This window comes from Chionomys nivalis, chromosome 2 (assembly GCF_950005125.1).
Source record: "Chionomys nivalis chromosome 2, mChiNiv1.1, whole genome shotgun sequence".
Lineage (NCBI taxonomy): Eukaryota > Metazoa > Chordata > Mammalia > Rodentia > Cricetidae > Chionomys > Chionomys nivalis.
Window position 1 is genome coordinate 129,593,375 of NC_080087.1, and position 25,660 is coordinate 129,619,034.

At 34.7% G+C, this 25,660-nt stretch overlaps 1 protein-coding gene across 6 annotated transcripts in view; it reads left to right on the forward strand.

The window, feature by feature from the left end:
* Kansl1l (KAT8 regulatory NSL complex subunit 1 like) overlaps positions 1 to 25,660 on the forward strand; it is an 83,861-nt gene that overhangs the window by 55,203 nt on the left and 2,998 nt on the right. For 3 of the 6 annotated variants that reach the window (XM_057763360.1, XM_057763363.1, XM_057763366.1), the window contains exons 7-12: positions 10,596 to 10,758; positions 12,804 to 12,911; positions 20,306 to 20,434; positions 22,356 to 22,477; positions 23,160 to 23,284; positions 24,536 to 24,590. In XM_057763360.1, the coding sequence (XP_057619343.1) occupies positions 10,596 to 10,758; positions 12,804 to 12,911; positions 20,306 to 20,434; positions 22,356 to 22,477; positions 23,160 to 23,284; positions 24,536 to 24,590 (702 nt within the window). The remainder of the gene's footprint in view (positions 1 to 10,595; positions 10,759 to 12,803; positions 12,912 to 20,305; positions 20,435 to 22,355; positions 22,478 to 23,159; positions 23,285 to 24,535; positions 24,591 to 25,660) is intronic. The other 3 variants (XM_057763361.1, XM_057763364.1, XM_057763365.1) reach the window with 3 other exon arrangements.

Here is a 25,660-nt window from a genome sequence, read left to right on the forward strand (position 1 = left end):
ATAAAAAATAAAAAAGACCTTAATAAAGACGCCCCAATAAAACTTTTTGATATGATAAATACTTTCAACACATAGTGGAGTACAAAATCAACAAAAAAATAATTTTAAATATACAGTTATAATCACGCTGAGAATGAAATCAGGAAAATAATTTTTCATATTAGCTTTAAATATAGAAATAGATAATTCTAACCATAGAAGTGTAAACTGTAAAACACTGATGAAATTAACCAAAGAAGCTAGTAGAATATGGAAAGACATCATATGTCAATGGATCAGCACAGTTAATATTGTGAAAATATGTATACTACCCAAAGTTCTTTATAAATCCAGTACAGTACTTACCAAAATTTCAGTGACATTCTTCAAAGAAAAAGCAATTCTACAACTAAATGAATCCCAAATAACCATAGCATGTTGCAAGTAGGGGCTGCTTGTTCATCCCAGCTGCCTGGTTAGCTTAGCCCCAAAATAACCACACAGAAATTGTATTTATTAAAACACTGCTTGACCCATTAGCTCTAACTTCTTACTGGCTAACTCTTATATTAATTTAACCCATTTCTAATAATCTGTGTATCGCCATGTTGCAGTGGCTTACAGTGTAAAATTCCCAGTTACTGTCTCCAGTGGGTCCATGGCGTATCCCCGACTCCACCCTTCTTTCTCTCAGCATTCACTTCTGTCTTCCCTGCCTACCTAAGTTCTGCCCTATCACCAGGTCCAAAGTAGTTTCTTTATTAACCAATGAAAGAGACACAAAGACAGAAGGACTTCCTACACCAATAACAATAATAACTCAAGGAATTCTTAACAGAAATAGCAATGTTAGAGGTATCAAATACCTGATTTCAAATGATAGAACAGAGACATGCTAACAAGAACTCATCAAGTAAACAAAACCAGAATGGAAAGCTCTGGGAAGGAAGAAGACAGGAAAAAAAAAAAAAAAAACCCACAGAGCTACAGCCATCTGATTTCCAAGAGTAGTTCATAAACTTGTAGAAAGTACATCTTCAACAAATGATACTGTAAAAACTGATTCCCATGTGGTAGAATGAAACTGGATCCTTGACTCTCACCCTATCAAAGTGTATACAAACTAGATAAAAACTTTGAAAATGTTTTAGGGAAAATTCATTAAGACATGGGTAGGTACAAGGGCTTTCTGAATACAAGTAAAAAAAATGTAGGAAATAAGAATTAACAAATGAGATTGCATGTGTTTCTAGGGGCTGGTGAGATGGCTTAGTGTATGAATCATTTACTCTGCAAGCATAAGAACCCACGTTACTACCCAACACTCATGTGAAATCTGGGCGCAGTAGTATGTATATGTGGGGAGGGGCATTGGAGACAAATGGATCCCAGGTGTCTGCTAGCTAGCTGGTCTAGATAAAATGGAAGCTCTAGGTTAGTGAGAGACCTGGTCTCAGAAGTATGTTGGGGAGCTATAGGTGAAGATATTTGATGTTGACATCTGACTTCCATATGCACATGCATAGGTGAATATACATTCCCCAGCATGCCCGTGACATACAGTTTCTGCATAACAAATTAAAAATGAAGCAACAATTTATAGAATGGGAGAAAATTTGTATTAACTACTCATCCAAGAGAAGAGTAGTATCTAGAATACATGCTGGGCGTAGAAGTATACACATTAATCCCAGAATTGAGGAGGTAGAGACAGTTGGATCTTTATGGGCAGTCTGGACTACATAAAGAGTTCCAGGCCAGAAAGGGCTACATAATTAGAACCTGTCTCAAGGAGAATAAATTCAGTATATATATAAAGAGCGTATAAAACTGAACATCAAGACCTCTACCATCCAATAAATAAATGGGCAAATGAATTGAACAGTCTGTTCTTAAAAGAAGTACAAATGACCAGTGAATATGTAGGAAAATGCAAATCAGAACTACACTGAGATCCCATCTCACCTTAGTCAGAATGGCAATCATCAAGATATATAGGAATAGAAATTCTTGCAAAGATGGATGAATAATTAGCCTATATACATCATTAGTATAATAGAAATTAATGCTACCACCCTGAAAATCAGTATGGAGATTCATCAAAAAAACTAAAAATAGAATAATCTCACGTTCCTCTTTACCACTCCTAGACATATACCTAGAGGAATCTTTGTTAGCATACTGGTAAGATAACCAACTGCATCTCTGCTTAATCTACCACGTTTTATAATATCTCAGTCATTTAACCAGCCTGGCTTTCCACATGTTCATGGACAAAGAACACACACAGGCACACAGCAAATTATTTAGTCATAATGATGCAAATTATTCTTTTGCAGGAAAATGGATCAAACTAAATATTGTGTTAAGAAAATAAACAGTCTTAGAATGACAAGTGTCTCGTGTTTTCTCTTATATATAGAATCCAGACTGGAAAAAATCGTGTAAACAAAAAGTATGAATATTTGGGAAGAGAAAGGGGATCAGTAGGAGAGAGGAATGGGAACAGGAAAGGACAAAAGGAATAGGTAAAATCAACATCTCACATATACATAAGAATGTCATAATGCAACTCATACTTTTAAAATGAATATGTACTATATCTGGCACCTCTAGCAATAGCAGTTCCTTTTATATAACACAATAATAAAAGGTTTACTTACCTCCTATTACATTATATCATGCTCAGCATTCAACAGAACTCTCAAGGAGTATTAGGAAGAACACATACTGAAGAGACCTAACCTCAACACAAAAGGAGTTTGATTGTCATATGGAAAATCTTAATTAAAATGTTTTATTAGGGCCTTTAATACATAAAGTAGAAAACATAATAGATTTGCAATGTAAATAGATGGAAAATCAAGAGGAACCAGAAATTTATGCTACAAATTAAAAGCACTGTCACTTAAGTTTGCCATTGGTAAGCTCATCTGTGGTCTGAACATGGCCAAGGAAAGATCATCACAGATAACACAGACTTCAGGAATGTAAATTCAAACAGAAAGGAGAATTTTAAAAATGAAACAGAACACGTAAGAATTCTGAGACAATTTCAGATGGTGTTAGATATGTATTGGGATACCAAAAGAAAAGAAAAGGAGAATGTGACAAAAGAAAGATTTGAAATAATGAAAGAGAATTTTCCAAAATTAATGGCAAGCAACAAATCAAACATGTAAAAAGAATTTCTACCTGAATACCTGTTTATCCATCTACTCTTCCATCCACCCTTGCACCCTTCCATCCATCCACCCATCCATTCATCCATTTATCTACTTGTTATCTAAGACACACTCAAACTGTAGAATCAAAAGACAAATCTTGGAAATGACCAAAGATGTGTGTGTGGAAGGGAAAGGGGTATCTTAACTGTAAAAGAGTAAAGAAGTATAGGTGATTTTTAAAAATTATATCTATGGAAGAAGATATGGAAATAAAACATTTAAATAACTGTGATACTGACATTTATATCCCCAAAGACACCCATGTCCTGAAACCTGGTTTCTAAGAGTATGACTATGGGCTAAAGTGTGATAACAATGGAATCTTTGAAAATTTAATTAAGGAACTTAATACCATTTTGGACTTGTTAGTTCTTTTTTTTTTTTTTTTTTTTTTTTTTTTGGTTTTTCGAGACAGGGTTTCTCTGTGGTTTTGGAGCCTAGGACTTGTTAGTTCTTAACCCAGTGATACATGTTATTATAAGAGTAAAGAAATTAGAATTTTGGAAAACAAAGACAAGATGAAGGCATTGTGGAAATAAAAGCAGACTGGAGTTAGGCTACTATAAATCAAGGATGATACAAGTCTCTGGAGGTGGAAAAAGCAAGAGCATTGCCTCCTAGAACCTTTGTAAGTTTGCCCTATTAAAACTGAGGTGCCATAATTAGGAGAAATGAAATTTCAACCCCCCCATTTATTGCATCTTGTAATGGCAGCCCCAAGAGTATATGCTCCTATAACAAAGTTGCTTTGCAGTTAATAGGTAAAGAATGAAAAAGGTGTAAGTGGATAGTGGAAAACAACCTAGATTTTTCTAAGTTCAGAAAGTGCAGAGGATGAAAGTTAAGGCTGCTGACATCTTAGAAAATATTTTTAAAGCGTTGCTAGGAAACATGAAAGTCATATGCGTGTGTTTGTGTGTGGTGCTTGCACGTGAATGTGAGAGCAGACATGTTTGCAGAGGCCACAATACATTCTTCTGTTGCTACCAACCTCATTTCCTCGAGATAAGGTCTCACTATGCTGGAAGTTCCCTTCTGGGCTAGGCTGTCTGGCTGAGAAACTCCTAGGATCTGTATATTTTCCCCAGTCTCCAACGTTGAGGTTGCAGGAATACACAGGACCACTTTTTACATAGGTACTGGGGCAGTGAATTTCAATATTTAATAAAAAAAAATTTGCAAGCAAATTGGAGAGATGTGATGTAGTTCCTCCTGGCTGCTTCTGGTAAGCCACAAGAGGAAAAAAAGTAATTGAGTAAGGAACTATTAGGTAAAAAGAAACTAGAACTTAATAACTTGGGAAATTTCCATCTTCTGGGGGAAGGTGTGTGTGTGTGTGTGTGTGTGTACACGTACTCAGCATCATGCCCTGGAGTGAGCCAAGGGTATTTTATTTGTGGGTAACGGCAAACACCTCAGCAAAAACCAGACAGAGATGGGTAGAAAGGCAGAACGATCCAGAGTCTTCCAAGAACATTTTGATCTCGGGATGTGGATCTCCTTAAAATATGTATCTCACACTGAAAAGGACAGAGATGATGTGATATGATTGATGTTAAGAAGTCCTCTGTTTTTCAGGCAAGAAATGAATTGATAGTAAAAATCTGTTGTAGATCTTGAAGGTAAATAATGGGCCTACATGTCAAAACAAGTCCTCGGCTAGGTGGTTTCTTAAACACAATAAATATATCACTAGAAAACATTGCTAATTTGGCTCTTGATAAAGTTATTATTTTAAACAACTGTATTACTAAGTCTGAGAGTATACAACGAGTGAAGATCTTTGGTATACATATCACACACACACACACATATATATGCATATATATTTTTCTATGTTGTCCTGGCTGTCTTAGAACTATGTAAACCAGATGGGCCTGGAACTCAGAGATCTGCCTACCTTCTTCTTTTAAGTGCTGGGATCAAAGGTGTGTTAGCATGCCTGACTATATGCACATATGTTAAAGTATGTGTGTGTATGTATTTCAGAGTGTATATATACATATCAAAATTTTTGAATACAGAATGAATATATATTCAATATATATTTTTATATTGCTAAAATATCCTAGAAAAGATTAATTAAAAATTGGCATATACACAGTATCATAGGCTATAATTGTTAAAATGGCTAGTAGTACGTTCCGTTTTATCAAAATAAAATCTTTATCAGTAAAAATGTGTGCAATTTGCACAATTTTCATAAAATTGAATATCTCAGCCATCAATAAATTTAAAAATGTGTAAAAGACATTATTCATCAAAGAAATACAACTAGAACTATACAACAACACTATATATTTATTCCTGAGACCCAGCAACTAATAAGGGATGCTAAATTGCCATGGAGATGGAGTTACAGGTGCTTGTGAGTCACTTGTTATAGGTGGTAGGAACTGAACTCAGATCCTCTGGAATAACCTCTGGTCTACCTCTCCAGGCCCTCCACATGACTTTTTTTCTTCCTTAAAGCTTCATTTTCTTTAATTCAAACACTTTTTCATACAATATATTTTGATAATTTTTTCCCTTCTCCCAGATCATCCCCAGCTCCCTACTTACTCAACTTTGTTCTTTTCTCTCTCCTAAAAAAGTGAAAATCAAACAAAAAAATAAGATTAAAAAAAAAAGTTCACACAAAACCCAAAGACAGACCATGGAGTTTGTTTTGTGTTGGTCAACTACTCCCAGGCATAGGGTCTGTTCGGAAGTGTTTTTGATATATCAAGTGACACTTCTTCCTTTTCCATTTGCCAGCAGCCATCAATTGCAAATAGTTTCTTGGTTAGAGATGGAACCCTGCGTCCACTTCCCATCTCAGTACTAGGACACATTCTGGCATGAGCCCACGCAGGTCTTGTGCATGCTGCCATGATCTCTGTGAATTCATGCATACACTACTCCTGCTATGTCTGGAAGGTACTATTTTATTGGAGTCGTCCATCACTTCTGGCTCTTATAATCTTTCTCCCTCCTCTTCTTCATAGCTCCCTGAGTCTTTGATGAAGAAACCCCATTTGGGACTGACTGCCCCAAAGGCTCATTCTCTGCACATTTCCAGTTGTGGATATTTGAGTTAATACCCATCTACAGCAAGAAGCTTCTCTCCCAAGGGTTGAGTGAGACTCAGATTTCCTACAGATTTCTTTAGAATAGGTCAAACTTCTTACCTTGTGGTCCAGACTTCCCAAAATGTAAATATTGAATTTATTGACAAATAGGAGTTAATGTGGGTTTTAATTTTGGAGGGTTTATAGAAGGACAAGAATACTAAAAACATGATTCATGGGGGTAGGGGTCATCATTTGAAACTATCAGTCCTTTCTCTGGATCCCATTGATTGACATTTCTAACCCTCTCAACCTTTCCCCCAGATGTACTACTATCATGTCATTTATGATGTTAGGCTCAAGTTAGAGGTCTCAGATGCCATCAAGTAACATGTACCTGCATTGAGACTATAGGTATGGCTTCTCAGGTATAGTTCCTCTATATTAAAAAGTATAATTTTTCAATAAAATTATTAGTTCTACAAATACTCAAACTGCAGTCTGGGGAAATGTGTGGCATACATTAGTTTTGAAATAAAAGTAGACACATAGCAGACTTGTTGATTCCATGCACTCATGGAAGTGGCTCATTGCTTTTGAACTTGCCAAGTCTCGCACCTGCTTCCCAAGTTGTGGGATATGAATGAGATGTACCACTTCTCTGAAGTCCTAGTAAAGGCTTCTGAGATCCTGACACTAAGTACACAGTTTTAACTTTAGTTCTCTGGACTTCATCTTCACACTAATGTCTGTCATTCCTATTGCAAGAAACCATTAGGTAATCTGAACATTTTGGCTAGACCAACTACATGACTAATTGTGTACTTGCGGTGTAATTGAACCCACAGTAGACAGAACCAGCTCCCAAAAGTTGTCCTGTATGCTGCGGATTGACAGGCATGGATGAGATAGAAAAGTGTTCTCCAGAAAAATCTAGAATTCTTAATATATAAATGTTTAATGACATTCTTTAAGGTAATATTCCACTTACAATTAGTAATTAAAATTATATGTCCATAATGTTCAGATCCTTCTAGATATTCTTTTTTGCCAGTTGCCATGAAACATTCTGTCCTGCTCAGTTGGCAATTTAGCCTTAAGTAACAGGGAGCCCCCCTACCTAATTCGCAGCAAAGGGAGTTCTCTGTAACATAGGGAAAAATACAGTTTTAGACTTCAAGGTAAAATTCTCACTAGAGCTTCCAAAAGAATGCTAAATATTGCATCTTCTCTCTCGTTACATGAATTTAGCTTTAAAATTTCATGTGTGTACGTGGGAGTATATGCAGGTAGAATAAAAAAATTGAAAAGAGGAAAAATAGGCGTAAAGGGAGCAGGATGGAAGTAATAGAATTAGTTGATGTGAACGTGTACCAATTCTATTTAAATTAGGATGACAGGATTGTTTGAAGATTCTAATAAATGTAGACACAAATCAAAAAATGTACTGGAGCAGGCAGATCTGAGGTTATTTCATGTGTAATTGAAGAAAGCAGAGGCAGTTGGTTGAGAATGTGGCTAGGAAGTGGGGAAAGATCAGAGTTCATGTAGTCATATTTATAATCTCCATTCACATTAGGGGTCAAGACAGTGATGATTAACCCCTTCTCTGTTAATACTTACATACTCACAGCACAAGTTATAAATTATTGCGCTATAAGGAACGTGACCTGGTCAAGAATTTATATAAATCAAACTTTATTTACAGGAGCCTCATTTGTCTTCTGTCATCTGTCTTGTAGTTTGTAAAAAGGCATTAATATTTTTTAAATAAAAATTTATTTTTAGTGTGCTATTTATTTTTCTACACTCCCCTACCTTCCTCCCCACTTTCCTTCTACCCTCCCCATTATCCCCACGCTCCTAGTTTATTCCGGAGATCTTGTCTTTTTCTACTTCCCATGTAGATTAGATCCATGTATGTCTCTCTTAGGGTCCTTTTTGTTGTCTATGTCCTCTGTGATATTGTGAATTTTAGGCTGGCTTATATTTGTCTTTCTGGGTCTGGGCTACTTCACTCAATGTTTTTTTAGACTCATCCATTTGCCTGCAAATTTCAAGATGCCATTTTTTTTTCTGCTGTTGTACTCCATTATGTAAACATATCACATTTTTCTTACCCATTCTTTGGTCAAGGGGCATTTAGGTTGTATCCCAGGTTCTGGCTATGACAAATAATGCTGCTATGAACATAGCTGAGCACATGTCCTTGTGGTATGATTGAGCATCTTTTGGGTATTTACCCACAAGTGGTCTTAAGGTAGGTTGTTTCCTCTTTTCCTGAGAAATTGCCATACTGACTATCCAAAACGGGCTGTACCAGTTTGCACTCCCACCAGCACTGGAGGAGTGTTCCTTTACCCCACATTCTCTGCCGCGTAAGTTGTCATCAGTGTTTTTGATCTTGGCCATTCTTGCAGGTGTAAGAATCTCAGAGTTGTTTTATTTGCATTTCTCTGATGGTTGAGCATTTCCTTAAGTGTTTGTCAGCCATTTTAGATTCCTCTGTTGAGAGTTCTGTTTAGGTCTGTACCCCCCCTTTTAAAATTAGATTATTCTTTCGATGATTTTTCGAGTTCTTTGTATTTTTCTTTTCCCTTTCTTCCTTCCAAAAGCCCTACCCCCACTCTCAAATAGATGATTTTCCTTGATTATTATAGTTACACATGCACACACACACACATTTAAAATTCCCACTTGCCTATGCTATTCTAGTTCTCTAACCTATTTTTTCTTTTCTTCCCTTGTTTATATGCAAATGTAAGCAACATATTTCATTAGAAGGTGACCTTTTAACTAGTTAACCACTGATAGTGTTGTTCTGAAGAATTATACTTGCACTTTGAGGAGCTACTCTTGCCTAAATAGTAAAGAGCCATCTGATATGAAGACTAAATCTTTTTCATTATTCATCAGTTTCAGAATGTAATCCTCAACCCAAGTCATAAAAACAAAAATTGTTCTAGTAGACCTAGCATATTGAAGTTTAAAATTAAGTTGAATATTATAGAATCAAAAGAAAAAGAGGTATTAACTTGAGAGTGGCATGCACTGGAGAAGTTCCATGGAGAGTAAAGGAAGGGAAAGAAGTGATGATAAAAAAAAAAAAAAACCCACACAGCTGTATGCGCACAAATAACCTGCTGAGTTCATTTTTGTTGTGTGCATGAGGTTTCAAGGCTGAGTACTCTGTGTTTGAAAACCAATAAAGTAGCTCCCTATGCTCTCTTGACCTAGATACAGTTATGGTTTTCTGTGATTGTCTCCATTCACTCTTAAGAGAGCATTCTTTGACTTAATAGGTGCCCTCATACAAAGGGAGGGTTGGTTTGTTGGGCACAGTTCTGGAATTAGGTTGTAAGTTTTCAGACTACAGTAGGTTGAGAGCCCCACTTTATCTTTTGAGGCAGGGGCTCCTGAAATTGGAGCTCATCAGTTGGTTAGATTGATTAGCCACTGATCCTCCAGGATGCTTCTGTCTCCACTTCTAAGCACTGGAATTACAAATGCATGTTGTCACATCTGGAGTTTTCCATGGATGCTGGGAATAGTCAATCAAGTTCTCATCCTCACTTGGCAAGGATTTTCTTTACCTATTGAGCTGTCTCTCCAGCCCCACACACATCATTTGAAATTTTTATAAATGACATTCCTGTTAAATGTTATCACCATGGCTAGATTTCCAAGTAAGAAAGAGTTTAGAATTAGCTAAAAACATTCAAACTAGTATTACATATGGACAACATATCTCCTACTGGAGACAATATATAAATACATTGGCGCAATAAGAAAGCTGGGCATAGTTGTGGGGGTGTGTTTAATACATAACAGTTAATTTCATTTCAAAATAACTTCAGTAGGGCTGGGGAGATTGCTCAGCAGTTAAGAGCACTTGCTCTTGAAGAGGACCTGAGTTCAATTCCCTGTACAGTCATGACGGTACAATGTCCCACAAAAGTCACGTTTGGAATATCCCTCACCCTCTTCTAGCCTTCATCAGTACCAGCACTCACATACAACAAAAATCTTTGAAAAAATTTAAATTTTTTATAATGGAAACAGTAAAATGGTTAACTAAAAAAAAAATCTGACAAAAAATGTGTACACAGGTGCTCAAGGAGGCTAAAAGAGGGTGTCAGATATTGCTCTGTATTTTGAAAAACCCTGAAGGGGCTGGTCACACCTTTCTAGATAGATGGCCAGTGCATTAATTTCTCTCATTCTATATCGCAGTGACTTACCAAGCCAGGACTTACTCTAGTGTCACACAGATACATACTGTACTATAAGTGTGTGACCAGGTCTTAACGAAATTTTTCCTGTGCATTTTTCCTTGTAGACTTTACCTTCAAAAGAAGCATTTTTAAATGCAACACAGATGCCTTACATGGAATCACCTTTACGTTCGGACTACTGGGAGCAGAGCTCCAAGTGTGAGCTGTTAAGAGAACACGTCACGAAACTGGATTCCTCTTTTCATCCTGTGCTGTCACTGCCGTCAGGTAAGCTACCTAATGAAAACTTGAGGATTTTTTCATAATGAAATATAATCTTTTAAGTACAGGCAATCTCTTAAAATGTTTTGAGTTTTATTTTTGAAGAGGGGGAGTGTTGAGACTTACCTAACTATGTAGCCCTGGAACTTTGGATATTTTTGTTTAATTCTCATAATCTCATAAGAGCACATTCTGTTGTCCTTTTCATCTTACACATGAACACATTACACTTGGAGAGGTTATTCATCCATAGTCATTCAGCTAATGAACATAGAGCAAGGAGCCGAGGTCATTTATCACCAGACCCACATTCCTATTACCTTTTATAATGAACTAATTTACTTCTCTCTTGATATAACTTGGAGGGTTGAAACAACCTCATTCTAAATCATAACTCTGAGATCATATCAATATATTCTTACCCTCCAGACTCCAAGACCTCCTAGTCTAGTAAGATTAGCTTCTTTACCTACAAGCTAAAGCTTTGTCAACAAACATCTCAGTAAATAGGTGCTCAAAGTAGAAATAAATCCCTCATGGTACTTGTATTCTAGTTTTAATACCATATCTAAATGCAAGATATAAACAAATAAAATATTTTCTGAAAGTCCACAAGGTACTTTAGGGAGGAACATAGGAAGAACAAGGTCTAGCTCTGCATATGTCGTGTTCCCCCTCACAGGGGCAGAACAGATGGCATGCAGTTAGAGCAGGAACAGTTCTTTGGAGAAACAAGCAACTGGAAAACAGCTCTTGAAAAGTTTAAAAAAGAGTTTTAAAGCACAGTATTTAATTAATTTCTATTCCCATTTCATTTTTTCATGTTTTTGTAGCAAATTCCATTTCTATTTACACATGGACTCACCATTAAAGTATATCTTTGAGACAGCCAAGGAGATAAAAAACTTTAATCTCAGAACGAAGGAAGCAGATGCAGGCAAATTTCTGTTTGAGGCTAGCCTGATCCAGAGACTACCTCTTTTAGTCTATCCTGATATTTATATTTTGCCTATTGCTGGCAAAACATTCAATAGGTCAAAAAAATGCTAAAAATGTTTCTCGGGACACATTTAGGTGTCTGTTATCCATGCTTTTAAAATGACTTTTTCTTACATTCTTTAAAATGAGTGTGTGTGTGTTATATAGTTGTATGCATGTCATAATGTGTGCATACAGATCAGAGATCAGTTCTCTGGTGTCAGTTCTGTTATGCTTGATGGGAATGCCTTTATTTGCTAAGCTAGCTCATTGGCTCTCGTTATACATTTATGAATGAAAAAAATCCTTAGTAAATATGAAGTTTGGCCTAGTAGGTTGGCTCAGTAACCAGGTAATAGGAACTTAAAAAGCTGACAACAGTGTTCAATCCATAGGACCCACACTGCAAAAGGTTAGGTAAACTTCCATGAGGTGCCTCTGATTTCCATGCACCTACATGTGGCACTTGAACAAGCCTGCCACCCTTGAACACAATAAATTAATATAATCTTGCGTTAACGTGGCTTAATTTTAAGTATAAAATATGTCAGTATTTTCAATTTACTTTATCTGAAGGAAGACAGCTTTTCAGAATTTTAGTCTTTATACAACTAGTTTCACTTACGTTTGTTCATGTAAGAGAATGTGAAACTTGATGTTCTCATATATTATGCATGCAGCAGTGTTTCCCTGTTTAACAACCATGTAAACATATTATTTTAAATGTTTTCATAAAGATCATTTTTAACTATTTTAAGTGCTTTCATAAAGATTTTTTGGGTTCATTTGTGTCTACTCATCATTTATAATGATTCTTCATTTTACATACTAAAGGGATGTTACAGCTACTCATCTGCTAGCTTCTTGTTTATTAAGTATACCAAATTACTAACTTTCTAAACACTGTTACCAACCTTGTTGGAAAACTATTTTGATAACCTCTACTTCTCAATGCTCTTACTGTATAAACTTTATTTTCCTAAGCTTATGTATTATTTATTAAAAGGAAATAAAATTAGTATTAGGATGTGAATGGTGTTCCTTGAAAATAATGTTTTCCTTTGTTTTTCCAGACATTCCCCTTCATTTTCATTTTGAGAACTTATTTAAGAAGACCAATGTAAAAGGAGAGCTTGCTGAAAATCCATTTGTAGGTGACTGTATCATAGCGCCACCATCTGGTACGTCACATTTACAAATCCTGTACAGTTGTATGTTTTTTTATGTTGCCCACATTTACTTTTTACATTCCAAGCAAATAAAATGTAACAAAATAATAAATGCAATTTCTTAATTTTTAACACATTTTCCCATAAGTCACACACACAGACACACACACAGAGATACACAAGCTTGTGGATTGCTTACTATTTGAGGCAAGGCCTTTAGTCCTAGGACATGAGATGGGGAGGGAGAGGGTAGAAGGTGAGAGAGAATAGGAGGGAGAGAGAGGGAAGAAAAGGGGAGAGGAGGAGTGAATGGATAGATGAAAGAGTGAATGAATGAACGGACATAGGGACAATCCTAGGATGCAATGTATGGTACCTATTGAATGAAAGTTATGACGTACTGATAGAGAGTAGTATTATTATATGATAAATTAAGGATACCAATTTGTTTTATTAGTTCAGATAATTATTGCATATAAGCTGGAGTTATAGTGTAATTGATAACCTTGAAATATCCCATTGCTCATCAAGAGTACTTGAGGGGAAAACATAAAAGGAAAAATGTAGCTAAGCCACATATAGAGAAAACCCAAAAACCATAGAAAGCATCGATTTTGTTTATATTTACAAAGAGTACAACTGTGAAATGATCAAGAGCTGGGAACCATTATTATAATATTGGTAGTTTTTCTGGATAAAAAAGTTTAAAGATTATTTCACAACATAAATCACAATAAGTTGTAGCTGACTCCTATAATTTTAAGTAAAAAATAAAGTGTATATAATAGAACCTCAAGGAAATTAGAATGAACTGTTTATGAGTGCTCTGAATAAGAATGAAGCCACTGTCTATGCCTAGAAGTAATATGGAATGGGGGGAAAAGCACTTCTGATTGTCTACAAAGCTGTAAATTTAATATCAAAAGAAGGCAAACAAATTATTCTCAGGTAAAAATTTCTACCTGCAAAACCCCATAGTAAAATAAATATATGTTAATTGGTTTTTATTAACATAAAGACCAGCTATTTTAGTGCTGAGGGGGAACTGTGTGTTGCTCAGTGTTCAAAGATCCTGAGTTAAGAGCTCTGGGAGGCAGAGGGAGAAAACTGATTTTAAAAAACCCACCAACTTTTATAAATTACAGTAGTACTTAGTTAGAATATATAAAGTAACAAAGTCTTTATTCAAGACATGGCACTGTCTCTAGAGTAAACAAGGGTTTACCTTAAGAAAATAATTTAGACTTTTTTTTTTTTTTTTGGTTTTTCGAGACAGGGTTTCTTTGTGGTTTTGGAGCCTGTCCTGGAACTAGCTCATGTAGACCAGGCTGGTCTCGAACTCACAGAGATCCGCCTGCCTCTGCCTCCCAAGGGCTGGGATTAAAGGCGTGCGCCACTACCACCCGGCAATAATTTAGACTTTTAAGGGACACAGCATGAAAGATGTTCCTGTATGGAGAGAATAAACTGCTCTGAACAGAAGACACCTTGTAACTTAAGATGTCTGTTTTTGTATTTTGTTGTATACAGAGAATTTTAATTAGAATAAGGAAAGGATGTTGTTGTTTGTTTTCTGAGACAAGGTTTCTTGTTTTTCCTGGCTGTCTTGAGCAAACTCGTTAGACCAGGCTGGTCTTGAACTCTCAGAGATCTGCCTCTCAAGTACTGCAACAAAAGGCATGCACCACTACACTTGACAGGAAAGTATTTTTAGAGTTACATTTGTTAAGGATTCTTTTTCTATTATCCTAGCACTGAGGAAGCTGATGGCAGGGTTGCCAGAATTAGGGAAGCCTGAAATACAATAGGTATCCCAGCCAAAGTGGGACACAATGAGACAGCTCTGCTGTTCTCAACTAAGGGTCCTCATATCTCAGCTTCTTAAATCCTGGGATTCTTGGCATATGCCACCATGCCTAGCTAAAATATTCTCATTGGACAAAATTATTCTTAAGTTTATCTCAGAGAAAATATTGAAAGATAACAAATTCAATTTTTAAAAGATCAAAAGGAGATGTTCATATATTGAAATGCTTTATAGTTATAAAGTATGATGGTACTGAACAAAAGCCAACTCAAAGCAACTAAATAAATATAAAATAAAAGGCTCAAGGACTTCCTGTGTATTACTACAGTGTTGAAAGGAGGCTTTAGTCAATAGTTATCAATGACAAGAAGCTGGAGAAATGGCTCAGCAGTTAGAAGCTCATGTTCTTACAGAGGGCTTGGTTTTAGTTCTCAGCACCCACATTGTTGCTCAGAACCATTGTACAGAGGAATCTTATGCCCTTCTGATTTCCACAGGTACCAGTATGCAGATGATACACATGCATTTATGCAGACAAAACACTCACACATAAATCTTTAAACCAATGACAAGAACAACAAATGCTTGATGTAGTCTTATACCAACACTATTGGAAGGTACAAAAGACAGGTATCGTTATTCTTGAATAAGCAAATCAGAATGAAGAAGAGCTAGAGAGCAGTCTGCGTCAAAGGCTGTGTTTGAGTAATCACTTTTTATTTGTGCCCAGTAGAATTAATGACTGATTATGATATCTTCTCATGTAGCACATTAAAACAAATTTTAGACGAATTTTTGTATATATTTCAGATGTATTAAAAGAGGAATATGCTAACAGTGTATTAAGAAAACTAGAAAAATCTAGATCTTCTTGGTGATAGTTACAATGAAAACGAGAATATAACATTTACTGATGACTTGTGTATTAGACATTTTGTGAATGTTTAAATATTTTGCTTATTAATAAGAAGAAACATTTTAAATAATTTCTATTGTTACAATAAAAACAGTAGTCTGATTTCACATGACACCAAGGGTTTATACAGGTTATTTAGGAGGCACTGAGACTCACAAAGAAAACTTTAGGACTAAATTTCTACTTTTGTAACTACTGAGAATATTTACTGAACTGCAAACTCTGTGTAATGGTCCAATTATTTTAAAAACTATAGTCTAATATTAGTTATAAAAATCTTATTCAGAAATGACTCAGCATTTTGTAATAATGTAAGATTAGTAACAAATATGACAGTTATGTTATTGGCTAATTATACACTAGAATATGCAATTTTTAAAAATATCTTAAAGTTTCATCTGACAATGGAAACAATACTGCAATGTAATGGAAGGGTGTTTTACAATTAGTTATGTAAAAAAGTTGTTATATAAATCAATTTCAACATAAGGAGTTGGCTGGAATTCTGATGAAGAAATTAGTTATAAACATAAACACTTGGAGCCCACTCCCAACCTGAGACTGGGTTTCTGTGTAGTCTGGGTTGTTTAAAAGCTTGCTCTGTAGACCAGGCTTGCCTGGAACTCAGAGATCTGCCTGTCTCTGCCTCCCAAGTGCTGGGATTAAAGACCTGCCTCACCACCGCCAGGCTTAAAAAAAAAAACCAAAAACTAAGCTTATTATTAAACACACTTTGTAGAAAATCAAACATGAACACTGTTGTATATTAAATATTTTGTCATTTTTAATAAAGCATTGTGATCACTATATCTATACTTATATATGTATATATATATACTATAATTATACCTATACTTTATCAGTTTTTTAGAGATTCATGCTGACATGATACATATAAAAAGTCTAGGTTTATTTTAAAAAATTGCAGCATTTTAAAGGTTAGCAAGAGTATGATGAAACAAGATTAGTCATTAGTTGATTATGCTAAAGATGGCTGCACATTCATGCAAGGTCATTATTATAGTCTCTTTGTCTTAAAATGTTGCATAGTAAAAGTTACAAAACATCTAGGGCAAGAAGCAATAATGTAGGCTATGTTCAGGTCCTTTTATATGACATAATTCTACTCAATGATATTTATTCTGAGAATAAATTCTTTTTAAAAACCCAGAAATGCCGGGCGATGGTGGCGCACGCCTTTAATCCCAGCACTTGGGAGGCAGAGGCAGGCGGATCTCTGTGAGTTCGAGACCAGCCTGGTCTACAAGAGCTAGTTCCAGGACAGGCTCCAAAACCACAGAGAAACCCTGTCTCGAAAAACCAAAAAAAAAAAAAAAAACCCCAGAAATGCAGTATTTTAAAGACTGTTACAGTGGTTTCTCATGATGGTGGTGATAGCAACTGAGTCTAGCAGCTATAGAATATCCAAATAATAGTCAGAGAAATGTTAGGCAACATGTGGATGATGAGTAGTAAATTAGGAAATAAAAATAACCACACATTTATATTCTAACTTAAATTGTGACTTCATATTTGAGGTATGTATGGGTTATCAAATGCATATGTTTCAGGGAAAGGGAATATGCGTAAGTGAATATATGATTTATTAGGGAAGGGGATTACGGTTCTTCTAATGGTCTACTGTTTTCTGACGTAAAAGGTAGCAGTATAAATGTTAGGAAATGAATTAATATTGAATTATCAATAATATAGTGATATGTCACATGCTGTCACATAAAATGAAAAAATTATAAAGGTATGAAGTAGAATATACTTGAGTTTTATGTTGCCAAGCTACTAGGCAAACCAATGCAATATTCTTTTGTATACCAGTTTCTTTTCCCCTATTTTATTCCCTACCATTCTCAACTTAAATAAGCATTAGGATTCTTTTATGCCTTATATAAAAGTAGGTTCCACATTGAGAAAGTACTTGGTGCTAAGCAGACTATTAAGTGCTGAAAACTTAAAGGTAAAGCACAGGAAATTAAATACATTTTTAGATATTTTGTAAATAGATAATAAAAAGAAAATATAAATTTAGTTTCCTTTGTTTTTGATTTTATACACACACATTTGAAGCAAAGGAGAAAGTTAACAATAACCATTATGGGTGCTGCAAAGAAACATGGTAATAATCTAGACTAACTCTAAGACAAGGCAAAAAGAGAGATTAAAGGGGATGAGAAATAGAGAGTAATTCCAGAAAGGTAAAGATGCTAAGTGCCATTCTGGAATCTACATAAAGATGAAAGGTCCAAATGAGTGTTCTTCAAACACAACATGCAAGCACATTACTTGAAGAATATTGTTAGAAGGCAGATTCAGATTCAAGAAGTTCAGTATGGGGCCCAAAACACTGAATTTCAACTGTATCACAGCCAATTTAGATGCTGTCACAGTTATGTAATATGTTAATATATGCAATGTTGACTTGTATTATGTAATATTTTAAATAATGGAAATAAACATGTATTGTGGAGACATAAGATAGTGTGCTTCCAACTACTACAAATAGCCTGGTATTTCTGCAGAATGAATGTGGGAGGAAAGCAGACAGATCTTTGGCTCACTACAGCACTTTATCCTGTCCTATCAGGCTTTATACTTACAAACTCATGTTGACTACAGAGACCTATAAGGCAATGAAGATAATTAAAGGGTGATCTAGATGGTACTTGCTTAATACCAAACTGACAGTAAAGGTGTACAATTGAAATTGATGTAAATTTCCAACCCTTTAGTTATTCTGTGCAGGTGTGTGAAGATTACTCTTGTCATCTCCTGTTTAACATCTTTCTCTCCATTTGTTGGATGGAAGTTTTAGATGTCTTTAGAATTCTGTTGTTTTCCCTAGTCATATCTTTCATCCAGTTTCACTAATCCTCATTCCTTCACAATGATCTTTTAAATTCTTTTCCTTGCAACTTTTAGGATATACATATCTCTGTGTACTGTTGTGACACAACAGATTTTTTAAAAAAATTGCTGTTCTATATTTAAGTGAATTCTTTGAAATCTTAAGAGTTAATGTAAGCAATTCAGGAAAAACTCGGGGTTATTTCTTCAAATGCTCTTTTCCATCTACTCTGTTTGCTTATCATTCCATTTTCTTCATTCTGTTCATTCAAATGTGGAAGCTCTTATAGCCCAAATTTTGATTTCTTCTAGCTGTTGCTATTTTGTTACATGACTCAATTCGTTATCATTATTAAATCTGAACAAGTATATTTTACATTTCTGAGATTGCTCTGCAGAGGCTTCTAGGACTTGTTTCTCTTCATTGTTTTACAGACCTATTATTTATACACAGAACACTCAGAAACTCTTTAACATAGTTCTTTCACTTCTTGATTGTTGGTTCATTTATGGTTTCGGTACTGAGATTTTAGGTTTCTGGACTCACATTTGAAACTGTTATTTCATGCTAGCATTGTCTACCACTATTATTTACAGTAATCATTTTTTAAAAAGCAGAGATTTGGGACAACAGAGAATATTTCAAAGTGGGGCATGAGGTCCTTGCCTTAAGCCCATTTTTCTATGGAAAGCTAGATTCTGTTGCCTGAGTGATAACCTCTCTAAGCAGTCAAGCTGAAAGAATGCTGGTTTCCACTGTCTACCAGACGCTCCAAATCATTTCTCCGTTGCCATTTGTATTCTCTTTCAGGTCAAGAAAAACCTGTATTTATCATATTTTTGTGGTAACCATTTTCCTTTGTACTTCTGCTTTGGATTTCTTCAGCTAAATTCCATAGGATGTTTTATAGAGATGCTTCATAAATCCTGATTTATATTCTTGTTTTTGCTGATAAATGTATGCATCTATGCATAAGCCTATGTATAAAAAATCTGGCTTGTCATTTTTAGAGCATTCTGCTACCTTGTAACTGGATTTGTGATAACTGTTAGGCTATGCCTTTTATTTTGTCCTTGGTGTGTTTTGATACTTGAGTCTACATATTTTTTTTTATTCTCTTCCATTTTTCTAAGCCTTTATCCACTGGTTCCCTTAAAGAAGCTAAGTTACTGACTAAACCAATACTTGAACTATAAGGTTCAGATACGCAGCATTCATGATGTTAAAGTTAACATTTATGGCACATTTTCCATGGCAGATACCTATTTCGGGAGTTAATTTATTGAATCTTCATAACCCTAAGAGTGCTGCTACTATAAATATGTTGAAGAAACTGAGGCAGAGATAATGACTTAAAATTATTTTAGATTCATGTTTTAAAAGTTCAGTAACAGTGGTATCACTGTCATAGTTGGATGAAATGAGGTTCTTGCTTTCAGAGTCCATGTGTCATGACATGCTGGTACTTACTTAGTGTGGACTACTTTCAGATTTAAGATAACAACCCCAGGGTTTCAACTGTCATCTCAACTCGTGCTCACTGATTTTGAAGACATTGAGAACATAGCCCTTCTTTTATCCACTTGTAAATAAGTAGAACAGAAATGGAAGTTGGGCATTTCCTGAGAATATTTTTTGAGAAATCCTATTTTTTCATTTATTTTTAGTTTAGGAACCATTCATCTTAGTAATTGAATTTTTATTTCATTTCATGTAATTCTGAACTATACCTTAAAATTTTAAACATTATAGGTAGAAACAACTTAGTTGTTCACTGTCTCTGTTAAAGGACAAAACTTCACGCTTATTTTTGTTTGTTTTAGTACAAGGGACTTCTCTGACTCAGTGGAGAAATGGATATTCCCCTATGTGTAAGCCTCAGATAAGGTCACAGTCATCTGCACAACTATTGCAGGGAAGAAAAAAGAGACACTTGAGTGAAACAGCATTAGGTAGGTTAAAATGAAGATGTGACCATTAGTGTTAAATATTGAAAATAAAAGTTACATTTTTCATAGAACCCTTGTCTTGTGGAAATTTATAATCCAGAACAGTCACTAACTACCTAAAACACCTTACCTACCAAAAACTACTTAAAACTACCTAAAACATGAGTATACTCATGTACTTAATGAAGAGTTTGATAGCTGGTATCGCTGCACTTTATGTCAGTTACTTCTTTCTGTGTTCCAATTACTTGCCTTCTGTCAGCTGTTCTCTGCACAGGATTTAGTCTCCATGGACTCAGAGTAGGTCAGTATAAGGATACCTGATAGAAACTTGTGAGTAATACTAAATGTCTTAGATTTTGAGTCAGCTGAGGAACTTCAATACCTCTTTTTAATTCTCCAGTCTCCCACTTGTATGTATCAGATCAACAAAAGGTAGTATTTGAAAACAGTTGTTCTGATTGTATCCAGCCTGAGTTGTTGTGGGGACTTAGGAGATGACACTTATATAGTTGATGTTCATGATAAAGAAGAAAGCCAGCAAGGTATATATTTTGAAGAGAAAGTAATCTTTGCACATCTGGTAATTGTGTGTCCTAACACACATCATATTCATGAATCAAATCTTTCCCAGATGTTATATTTCAGTAACAAGAACATACTCAATAATTTAGAAATTACTCACATTCAAAATGAACTGATTATTATAATTTTATATAATGGATCTACATTTATCTCTAGTGTCTTTAAAAATTTCACTTTAAATAACAGATCTATAATCATTAATCTGATCAAACACCTGGCAGAAAATGAACAAGCTCTCAAATGCACCTAGAGATTTTGTTTAAGTGTCTCTTAAGAACAGACAAGCAAAGATCACCTTTTAAGGAACTTTCATATATATATATATATATGCCAAAATATTGGGAAAATTGTAATCTCTTAATATAGACTATGAAATACTGATTAATAATCTTAATAGTAATGAGTGGTAGATTCAAATTTAATGGATATAAGGAGATGTTAAAAATCAATAAAATGATATATTACAAATAAATAAGTAGATAATTGCAAAAATTTGATAAATTAGGCATCTCCCTAATAAGACACTGCCCTGATAAATGAATTCTTCAGGGATAAAAGAAACCTAGAGAACAATTACCAATTTCAGTATGTGAATTTTGACTTGAAGCAACTAACAGTTAATAAAGAATTTTTTTACAACTGAAGAAATGTAAATATAGTTGGTCTTACTACATTTTACATTATGAAGAAAATATTTGTAAATAATTCATACTAAGTTCAAATATACATTAAGTGAGTGAGCAGAAACACAAATATACTTACAAAGAATAAAAATCAGAACTTGATGAAACATGTAATACTAATGAAAGCATATAGCAAATGAATATTGTGAGTAAATGAATTTCATTCATGAAACAGATATAGGATATTATATCAAATGAATATCAGAAAACAAGAACCTTTAGAATTTATGAAAATTAAATAAAAGTAAATGAAATTCAATAAAAATAAAAACTCAAGACAGTTAACTTGAGGAAATCTCACGGAAGGTAAGGAGGCAAAGATAAGGAAAAAGGGCAAGAAACCTAAGACCAGTCTTGACAATGCAGCCTGAGTGGGACATTTTAAAAACAAGACCAGGGAAAAGACAATGAGGAAGGATACTCAAGGAACAATACAAAATGACCTAGGCAGAGAACACTGAGGCCCTACAAAATACTTGGTAGGAAGAATATAAGCAAGACTCTTGTTTTATAATTTTCTTTTGTTTTCTGATTTTGTCTTTAAAAGCTAGCAAACAAATACAAACAAAACAACCATCTCTTACTTATTTTGGAAAATAATTCTAGTACATGTGGTCATTTTTAACATGTGACATTCTGAAGGGTTCTTTCCATAGCAGGAGAAAGAACTAGATTTGAAGAATTTACTTTCCAACGTACAGAACCAGGATCCCATTGCAATTTTACTGCAGCCTCTAATACCAATGTTACATCAAGAACCCAGAATTCATCCTCACAAGTAGGTTGTTTTTAAATCTTGTAAATTCTAAACTAGTTTTATAGATTTTAAAGAAATAAAACAAGCTGATAAAAAACGTTGTCTATGCCAGACCTATTCACTAATCTGTTTTATAACTATTTTATTAGGAAATAGTAAATTTGGTTAAACAAACCATTTTTACTTGTAGGCAAGCAGCTCATTCTTTGATTATGTTAAAATCTTATGACCATCTCTACTGTTTCACCCAAAGCCAAGCAGTTTTGCTAATGAATATATGGGATTTGTATTGTTCTTTAATCAATTTATTTATGTATTTACGTATTTAATTATTGGTGCCCAGGAGTAGAGAGGTCATGGGAATGAAGGTTTAGCAGGGCAATCTGAAGCTTGGGCCAGAAGCATATACATGAAGATCTGTAGCAGCCATCCTCACTCAGAGACTTCTCAAATTTCATAGCCTTTCAAATAATTATGTGTGTTTCTTATACTCAAAATATGCTTTACATCTGTTTTGAAGATAAGCACTTTTTAAATTTAATTGGTTTTCTTAGCATTTTATAATCAAATCATTGACAACAATGCATTTACAAAAATTATGTCACAGATAAACTATGTATTATTTTTATATAACTAATGAAGGAATATCACCACAGATAACTAAAACATTACTGTAAGTTAGTACAATAATTCTGTGTTACAGAATACTACTCGACGGAGGTTAAGAAGTGAGAGCTCTTACGATATAGATAACATTGTGATTCCCATGTCATTAGTAGCACCAGCTAAGTTAGAGAAACTCCAGTATAAAGAAATACTTACTCCACGGTATGTATACTTACATCAGTTTTCTTTCTTCTTTCTTTAATAAACTTAAATTCAGAGTCAAGTTTTAACTAATAGGAAAATGTTCCCCCTTCCCTATTTGCATACAAGGGAAACGGTAAAAGGAAATCTTACATTAAACTGAATGGCTTTAGCATTCAAAATACATTTTTCCTTATTATATTTAAATATCTATTATATATGTTTATTAGCATGGTATTTCAGCAGTGTAAACACTACAAAACACAGCTCTTGCCTTTATGATAGACTTGGTTGCAGAGAATCCAAAGGAGAAAGCAACGATATTTGCCTGTTTACTCACACTGGTAAGACAGTAGTGCTTGTAAACAAAGTGAGCTTCTGAATTATCTCTAATTCAGCAGTAAAAAAAAAAATCAAATAGAAAATGAAAGGGAATATCTAGGAATTTAATCCCTAACAGTAAAACATGATTATTTACATAGACTCAAGTGTGCAAGGCCTAGCCAGACACAGAGGTTTGGAATAGCTGATATAAGAAGGCTGAGCTAGAAAAGAATCAGACGAAGCAACCCCTCAAATCCATGCACAGATCTGCATCCACTGGCAGTGAAGACAGCCATGTTTTATAGCAACAATGAAAGCAATCTCTCTTAGATATGAAAATGACATAGGAAATAGAAAAGGTTGGAGATGAACACATGGCTAGGTAATAGTTATATTAATTCCCATCCATCTCCATTTGAATTCTGTAAATTCACTTACTGCTTCACAGTTCATCTGAGGAAATTAGTCTGGCACTCTACTAGTAGGCATTAGAGGATTGGCTTTTCTAAAATAAGTATTGTTGTGGTTAATAGTGTTCCATAGCAACAATGTTTTCAACTCACAGTGAAGATTTCTGTGAGCCAGCTGTTAAGCTACTAATTCAAAAGGAGGCATGATACACATTTCCATACCAAAGAAAACCGGAAAACACTGAATCAGGTCAGATTTCTCCTCTACTTTGCCCAAGCCAGTTTATCAGTTTACCAGTAAGTTAATTCAAAGACAGCACATAATTAGAAACTGCAACTAGATACAAGAGATTATTCACTAGAAGGTATAGTATTATAAAAGCTTTTTTTTCTATTTACAATGTCAAACTATGAAAACACAACCATGTGAATTACGGAATCTTGAGGAAATAAAGGCCTAATGTATTTAGCTGTGTTTAGAAAATAAAATGCGGCATTTGGATAAAAGCTGTTTGAAATTCTTTTGTATTTTCAACAGCTGGAGGATGGTTGTTCTTCAGCCTCTTGATGAACCTAACTTAAGCAAAGAAGAGGTAAGCTGCCAGTGTTTAATGTGATAATTGTACCTTTCATACTCTAAAGCCTAAATCATCTGATATATAAAGTTAGATAACTTTTTATTTATAAAAATAACTCTTAAAAGGATATTATTTTTAGAAAATTATTCCTTTGCAAATTTGACTGCAAAACTGATAATATGAAGCATAATGTATCTCCCAAATTAAATCAAACAAAAGGTAGTGTGGAATATATGTAGTATTAATACCAAGACGCAAGGACAGTCCTACCAATAAGTAAACAGTAATGCTTTGTAGAAAAATATTCACAACAAAGGGGATAAAACAGTAAAGATAAGTATTGTCACAGCATTTCAAATCAGGCTGTGAGTTATATAAAAAGCCCCCCCCCCCAACTATTGGATACCGAAATTATTGGTAAAAGATTCTAAACCTGTATTGATGAGAACATTAAGTATACTGGTGGGAATCAAAACACTGTATGAAACTCGAAACTCTCAAAGAATTAGTGAAAAGAACAATTAGAGGGAAAAATACTATACAACAGCTAATTCCAAGGTGATAGTCTTTAGACGAAATTTAGAATTATGTAGAGGGCACACACACAGTTTCTGTCAATTTACAGTGCTTCTATATCCATTGGTCTTGTTTCTGTTGTTAATTCACTTTGCTTTTCTGTTGCACTCTTGCTAAAGCCAGAATGATAATTGCCAGGAAAACAAAACTCCCTAGAGGTATCCAGTTAATGAAGTCAGTTAACTAAACTCTGATTTACCTCAATCAGTTTTACACTTTTTGACACTGACATATTTTTAGAACACTGTAGAATGAATAAAGTTTAAGACTATTTTTTTGTAGATTGGGTAAGATAGTAGATACCTGTCATCTCTGCCCTCCAGAGGCTAAGGTAAAAGAATGTATATTCAAGCTCACCTTAGTACAGCAAGAGCCTGTCCCCCCAAAATAACAAAACCATTCCATAAGCTGTGGCAAATGGAGAGAATTGGGGACCCATTTATAATGGAGGTACATATTAAAATATGGGCCAAGAGTAGGATGTTTTATAAGGCTTTGTGCTCATAAAA